The sequence below is a fragment of the Echinops telfairi genome, unplaced genomic scaffold (assembly GCF_000313985.2).
Source record: "Echinops telfairi isolate 266 unplaced genomic scaffold, ASM31398v2 ScPeMD7_4;HRSCAF=17, whole genome shotgun sequence".
NCBI lineage: Eukaryota > Metazoa > Chordata > Mammalia > Afrosoricida > Tenrecidae > Echinops > Echinops telfairi.
This window is the reverse complement of record NW_022103900.1, coordinates 45,644,872-45,653,131: the sequence shown is the minus strand read 5'-3', so window position 1 is coordinate 45,653,131 and position 8,260 is coordinate 45,644,872. Positions and strand designations below refer to the sequence as shown.

Genomic DNA, 8,260 nt, shown 5'->3' with positions numbered 1-8,260 from the left:
CACATAAATATTGCACAATATATAATTATATATTGTTTTGTGATCAATAACAATGCTTTAATTATGTTCAATTTGTAACAATGAAAATACATCCTACATATTAGATATTTACATTATGATTCATAAGAATAGCAAAATTACATTTATGAAGTAGCAACAAAATTAAATTTATGGTTGGGGTCACCAAAAACGAGGAAGTGTATTAAAGGGGTGTGGCATCAGGAAGGTTGCGAACCACTGGGCTAGAGGGTGGAGGCATGTCTGACCTCTGTAAGTGATAGCACGCCTTAGACTGGTGTGGAGATGGAAACCGCCCCGCCCCCTTGAGTAACCAGGTGAAGCCCCCATGGGTTTTCTTCTGTTGTTAATAAAAAAAGAGAGAAAGAGAAACAAAATTGAAGCAGCCAAATGTCATTCATGACATATTAATTAACCTATGGTTGAAGTGCTATATGTGCAGACATTTCTACTCAAATCTTTTTCTCTAAAACATGTTTAGAAGAATTAGTGATAGATGGAAAAATCTATCTCTCATTTCCATCCATGTATCTCATTTGACTATCAGATTATAATGCCATCTTATTAAATAAATCGCGTGTACATTATACATAAATGATGAATAAAAAGCTTTTTACCTGCATGGAAATCTATTCCCACAGCAAATGAAGCTCCGGATATGGGCATCAAAGCATCCATCTTATCACTTGGCTCCAGACGTATTCCCCTGATTCCTTCATGCACCGAGTACATAAGAAAGGACTCTATACCTGTAGTGGGGTGGGAGGAATGCAAAATGACTATTTAACACTAAAACTAATTTGATTAATTTTCTTTTAATACTCTAAATTTACTTTTGTAAATTTTACAAATCTTAAAAAAAATCCTATGCCATACTTGCTGACCCGGGGAAAGGTATATAGATTTCCTGGGGCCATCTGGTTCCTTCTGACTCAGAGGACTACGTAGAGGAAAGAGTAGAAACTTAGGGTCTCCCAACTGTCGTCTTTCTGGAGGCAGAGAGTCTCCTCCTTCTCGGATGGAGGCTCAGGGTGGTTGGAAGCACCAACCTTTGGGTCAGTAGCCCAACACCTAACCCACAGGCTCACCAGGTGGCCTTGTGGGTGGATGAGTAGTGCTCAAACTTGAGTATCTTAGAGGATTTTGTTAAAGCAAAGGTTGCCAGTCTTTGCTCCAAGTTGCATACTTAATAGGATCCAATAATTTCTATAAGTTTTCAGGGTTGATTATGCTACCGGCCCAGGGAACACACTTGCTTAAGCCTCCCCATGGAGGCACATGTGATTTTCCAATGAACTTCAACTCTTTCTGCTCTGAAATCTAAGCTCCTCATTGCTTAGACCTGAAGATAAACTTTGATTTGAGTTATATGCTGCTTTCCCTCCACTTTTCCCTCTAATGATAGCACTTCTATGTCCTTACATCTTATGTTTCTAAGGGACAGATGGACCTCTTCAATGACTTTTAACATCCAAAATAAACTAGACACTCATTTTTTGTTAATGACATTGTTTCTCAGCATCCAATACAAGTGTGTGTGTGTGTGTGTGTGTGTGTGTGTGTGTGCACTGCCCAAACCCACACTGAGGCATATGGATTTTCTAATAGTTGACTTCGGCAAATTGCTTAACTTTTCTGTATCTCAGTTTCCTCATCTGTAAAATGCAGTAATAATAGACTCCTCATTGAAAGTTATTTTGGGGAATAGGTGAGCTAATATAAGTAAAGGGCTTGGAATCATGCTTCACTCACAGTAATGAATTTAAATATTTATAACAGATAAAATAATCTATTGTGGAAAAACTACATTAATCTATCTTCTATAAGATAGGATTATTATTTAATATAAAGTGAACTGGGATCACTGGAAGGAATGATCCTTTGAGAGCCAGCATTCTTTGGAAGAATAAAACCAGATACTATGGATGAGGACAAAGGAAGATGGATTTCATAAGTTTGACTTCTTTTTCACTACTCTTCTCCCTGAGCTACATACTGAGACCTCAGAGTCTCTCTCATACTTTAATAAGAAAACATCATTGGAAGGAAGTTATAATAAATTAATCCAAGTTGGGCATTAATTCCTGTTTTTTTTACTTTTGCATTTTACTTCCATTTTGGACTATTCAATGGTGATTGCTACTAGATTTTGTGAAAGTTTTGGTAACAAATTTTATTTCCTGAAAATAAGTAAGATGTAGAAATTCTTAGAAAGACTTTTACCTATTTAAGTATGATAAATATTCAAAATCCTACACAAGTATGCTATTCAAGGTACCAATAAATTAATAAGCTCATACTCGATATATTTTAAATCGACTGGTCACATAAATCTTTTGACATACAGCATACCCCTCCTCCCTCTAAAAACAAAAATAACATTGCCAATGAGTGAATTCTGACTCATAGCAACCCTATAGGACAGAGCATTACTGCCCCCAGGGGTCTGAGACAAGGAGTCTTTATGGAAGTGGAAAGCCTCATCTCTTTCCCTTGGAATGGCTGGGGATTTAGCAGCCCACTGTGCAATTCACTTCACTACCTGGGATCCTATGATATCTAAGGGCAGATGAAGTAAATGCATTAAAGGGAATAAATTTCAAGACTTAATACCTTGACATGACATGCGGTTCTTTTGAAGATAATATCCCACTGTACACATGCAAGTCCTTGTAGTTTCAGATGTTGGTAAACAAAGCTGAGAGCATCCACCATTATGTAGTTGGCAATAATTGCTACCTACAAAAAAGGAAGAAAATAAATAAATGGAAAATAATTTTAAAATGAATTTTATTCAATGTCAATAACTCGATCATTCATGTTACTGCTGATTTCTTAATATAGCTAGCTGTCTCACATTTATTTGTGTGAGACTATTTTTACTTTCTTGGATAATTTGAATTAACTGATTATGCTTGAATTCTGCCTTTCAAACAGATTAAAAAGGTTGTGTCTTAGAAGAAGGCATAACTGAAAACCTTCAAGGAATGAGTCACTGGGCCTAATACATCTGGACTATACTCACAGGGGACATCAAAATAATTTCGTATAACCATAGTTCATAAAAACAATGTTCAACCTACTGTTCTGCTTAGTAGTCACTTGGTTCTTAAAAGCTCATGATCAGTCATCGAATTTTCAATGACTCATCCCTCCCTGTCCAATGGAAAGCAAGAGTGATGAAAAAGGGAAGGTAAATGGAAAGAATTACTCCAGTGGACATGTAAGTATTGGTCTCCATCACCTTCAGACCAGAACTAGATGGTGCCCAGCTATCACAACCAACTCTGAAGAGGATCACATAAGGAGATCATGTATAATGTGGGTGAAAAAATGTGGGACAGGCTTAGAAGTCAGATAGAGACCGGTGGGACCCGTGGGCCTGAAGTCACTCTTTAGGTAATAACTTAGCCACATGTGAGAATAACCAACAATTTAACATTAACCAAGGGCAATGTTTAGAGGGTTAGGAGAGGAGGAGGAGTACAAATAGAAAACACAGAAAGGAAGTGGGACACATGAAGGTGCATTGAGGGAATGACCATGGTTGAGTTGAAATAAAATGTGTATGAATTGTCAAATTCCAAACTGATGATGTGCTCTGCACACTTTCACCTAATTCATCATGAAAAAATAAGAACACACAAACAGATAAATGGGGAAATATTGAAAGATTCATAGTTTCAGACAACCAGATAGGAAATTGGTTTGTAACAAATACTGTAATAGTTCTTTATAATGTATTAAGCTCATAAAAAACAGGAAATGTATCTTTTTTGACTTTGAATTTCACTTCAGTATTACAGTTGAAATATCCTTCACAACAATATTTTATTGCAAAGTGTCACACAAACAGTTATTAAGTTATATTACTAACTCAATTCAAAGATTATGTCATTAAAGAAAGTATGTGTATGTATTTAATTAATTCTAAAAAGCAAAGGCATAAATTTTCCCATCCCTTGGAATATAATCCTTTTTTTTACAAAATTACAAATTACAAAATATATTAAAAACATACCCAGAAGAGGCATCAAATTAATTGGCGTATTAATTCACCTTATTGCTCTACAGTAGCAATGACAAATATCAGTCAGGTAATCACAGGTAGGTATTCTATAACGATGTTCGATTGAATTTACTAGGCCCAATGTGCTAATTAAAGCAGGTGGCAGGAAGCTAAGTAATTTACAATCATACCCAGCAAGTTCATTAAATATCCAATTTTTACAACATTTTTATTATTCTAGGACATGCAGTGCCATTTACAGGATGTTCAAGCTCTGATATGAAATGCAATAAATCCAGCGAGAATTACAAAGCAGGATGAAAGCTATATATCAATAGTGCTCTATGGAAAATTCAAAATACCAGTGCTGCTCATTATTTCTCATCTCCCGAATTCAGATTGTCTGTTGGGATTTAATTGTTCAATCGAACCTGTCATGAGCTTTGTCATTTTGAAGTACAAAATCCTAACAACTCAGGAGCTTTGTCATCAAGAGATCTACCATATTCTCCACTCAGTTTCCATAGCGGCCAGTTGAATGTTGAATTCTGTGTTACAAAAAGCCAGCCACATGTTAGCATTTGAAGCTTCTTTGAACTTCTGAAATGGCTACATTAATCTTGTATGTACACTGGTAAAGATAAATTGATTCATTTCTCCTTTACCCATGGGGAATACTTAGATTACTTAAACATATGATTATCATAAAAAGGCAAACTACATGAAATGTCAGGTTTGTAATATTCTTAATAATGGAATAAATATAGCTATATAATTTCAATAAATTTGTATTATTTTATAATCATAATAATTTTGTATTAAATTTCAATAATGTTGCATATTTCACTATCAACCTATCTATTTATCTGTTTCACTGCCATCTGAAACACTATTGGACAAAGTAGAGCTACTGCCCTGTGGGTTTCTGAGACTAGAAATCTTTTTCATTTATTAGACATATTTAATACCTTCATTAAATCAATATATTTTATTCTTATTACAATTTTAAATATAAACTCAAGGCTGAAAAATATCTCTTAATTTTTCTCTGTTGTGTGGTATCATTGATTTCTGACTTATAACTCGTAGCACTGTACGACAGAATGAAGTACCCCATATGGTTTTACAGGCTATAATCTTTACTGGCTCAAACAAAGTTAAAATCAGTAGTAAGATATGTGGCCCTTTCTTGAAGAAAGATAAAAGAAAGACAAAGTTGTGCATTCTTCTCTGAATTCTTTAGCAATTGCCAACGGAAAGGGCTGCCAATTTAACAGGCAATACTGTGTAGATGGTGAAAATAGGAAAGCCATCAAGGGAGGGAGGGACTGACACAGTGGTTTCAACAATGAGCTAAAATGACCGATGGTGAGGCGGATGCAGGGCCTGGCAGTGTTTCATGCTGTGGTGCACAGGGTCACTGTGAGTCCGAACTGCCTGGATGGCACCTAACCACAATGCGTAACAGACGTTCTGGTCTCTCACCAACCCATGTAATTGTGGTGCTTTATTTCTGGAGAAAGCAAAACGAGGAGTTTGCATAGCAAATCACCTCATGAGGTCCTTAAGTCCTTCAGTGAAGACATTTGAGACTAGAGATCGTTACTGAAGTAAAACTTCATATATATATCCAATGATTATTTGGTTACTAATCCAAATTCCCCAATAACAGCTATCTTTACTAACCCAATTGTTAATTACTGTTAACTCAGTTAACATAGGAATAAACATTAACTCAATGCCAATCTGTAGACGTAAGTTCAGATACAGATTTCTTTGCACCACTGGCCAAGACTGAACGTTTGGGAGGTGATTCTCTGCTCACAGGGTTCCCAAGTGCATGGAAACCATTACTGTGTGAAAGGGAATTATAAACATCTGTCCTGTAAGAAAGAAAAAAATACACTTTCTCAAAATATCTAAATTTTAAAAATTTTCTATGAAAATGCTCATTAAATTATTATTAATTGGGAATCAATACATATATCATCCATTCTATAGTTCGATCACATCCAGCAGTGTTATACAGCTGCTATCACAGTTTCCACACATTCTTTTCCTTCCTGGATTCCTGGAATCGGTTCCCTTTTACCACCCCACCCCCAAACCCTTATTTTACTTGCTGTCCCTAGAATTTCATCAAACCTGAGTTAACTGTAAAATATTAAGAAGCACCATATATAAAGGGGAAATAACAGAATTGAAGCAGTAAAGAAAATAGGGAAGAAAACAAATCTTTTGAAGCAGAACATGAGTCTTTCTATAGCTTTAGTAGTATCAAAAACATGAAGAGAAGAAAATGTAAAAACTTCACTCTCGAAATACAATTGCAAAAATAATGATGTGTTTTATTATATATTTGTCGGTGGCTATATAAGAAAATCAACATATTTTAGCAATTATGCTGTATCTACCTTAAAAGTCATTTGTTTGATATCTAAAGGAGATAAAAAGTAAAACAAATCATGAAATGAGTATTTACAATAGGTAAATATATTTTGCCCATAAAACACAAATTGAAATAGGAAAACTGAGAAAGCTATCTTAAAACCATTAATTGTGTCCTGAGGCTATATCTTGTCAGAAATACTAGCATGGCTTAATATCCTGCAATGATATTGATGCTTCAGCCATTTCCCCCAAATCTCTCATAGTACTAGACAATCCACTTGATTAACGAGAAGCCTCTACTCTCCAGTGATCTATGTTGGAAGTGATAAATGAAGTGGCGAATTACTTTGAAATCCAGAGTGGTAGTACTGCTAACCCCTCCAACAGCCCTAGATTGCTCATGTTTCTTACTAATGACGCTTTTAAGCTACCTGTAGTGATCCATTGAATGAATTTGAGTTAAATATAGATGCCTATATCATCAGACTATCCTAGTAAAATGTTATTTTCACTTAATTTTAAGATTTGTTATATCTTGATATCTAAGTGTTAAGAGGTCCTTGTCAATGTGCTAATACTTTCCAAGTGCATAGCACCCTCAGCTGTACCCATGAGATGAAATTCTTAGAAAGGTGAGGAAAATTCACATTAACAAGAGCCAAGTGAGAAAAATTAAATATGCTAAAATGTTCCTCCTGAAAAAATTCTATTGGAAGTGTATCTTTAAAAATGAATATACTAATTTCAGAAGAAAAACATGTGCTTGTTTACATTTTTTAAAGTGCCTATATATTTTTAAATGTCTTATTTGGAAATATTCATTAACTCTCTTTTCTAATAGACTCGCTGATATAATCTCTTTAAATATAGGCTGCATTAAAATTAAGCATAAGTCTGTACACTGGCACAGATAGGAACTGGAAATACAGGGAATCCAGGACAGATGATCCCTTCAGGCCCAGTGAGAGTGGCGATACCGGGAGGGTGGAGGGAATGTGGGGTAGAAAGAGGGAACCGATTATAAGGATCTACATATAGCCTCCTTCCTTAGGGATGGACAACAGAAAAGTGGGTGAAGGGAGACATAGGGCAGTGTAAGATATGCCAAAATAATAATTTATAAATTATCAATGGTTCATGAGGGAGTGGGGAGTAGGGAGGGAGGGGAGAAAATGAGGAGCTGATGTCAGGGGCTTACGTGAAGAACAAATGTTTTGAGAATGATGAAGGTAACGAATGTACAAATGTGCTTTATACAATTGATGTATGTATGGATTGTGATAAGAGTTGTATGCACCCCCAATAAAACGATTTAAAGAAAAGATTAATCATAAGTCTGTAAATCTTTTCAAATTTACAAATAAATAAATTTGTTTACAAATAAAATTTGTTGGGAAATCATTAACATTTTATAATATAATTTGAGCATTAATATTTTATGGTAGTTATACAATTGTCAATTTAAGGATTGAGTATGTAGGGGTGGAGTCTAGCCTGCCAATCAGATCATAGCCAATGAGGCTTCTGTGTGGGCATAGCCTTCCCCTAAAGATTCTGGGAATTCTGGTATTTCCTCTTTGGAGGTGGGAGACACCCTGGGAGACATAGCAGCTGACAAGACACATGAACCCACCCTGAGGCAGCCCTGGGTGCTCGAGAAGCCATGCAGAGACCCCTGTTAGCACTGAGGTGTTTCCAATGACACTGGATCCAAGGACTTTCTACCCACTGGCCTGTGATCTTCTACATTCGGTGTCATTACATGTGTTTCGTGAGTCTGAAGAGGACTTTATAGATTGGTATCGGATGTATGGGCTAATATCAGATTTATGGACTTGATCT

General features: G+C 35.8%; 1 protein-coding gene across 1 annotated transcript in view; it reads right to left on the bottom strand.

The window, feature by feature from the left end:
• The window catches only part of LRP1B (LDL receptor related protein 1B), a 1,686,774-nt gene that overhangs the window by 600,812 nt on the left and 1,077,702 nt on the right, over positions 1-8,260 (bottom strand). Inside the window, exons 30-31 of the mRNA XM_045298375.1 lie at positions 2,632-2,757; positions 636-767 (exon numbers count right to left, since the gene is read on the bottom strand). Coding sequence (XP_045154310.1) covers positions 636-767; positions 2,632-2,757 — 258 coding nt within the window. The remainder of the gene's footprint in view (positions 1-635; positions 768-2,631; positions 2,758-8,260) is intronic.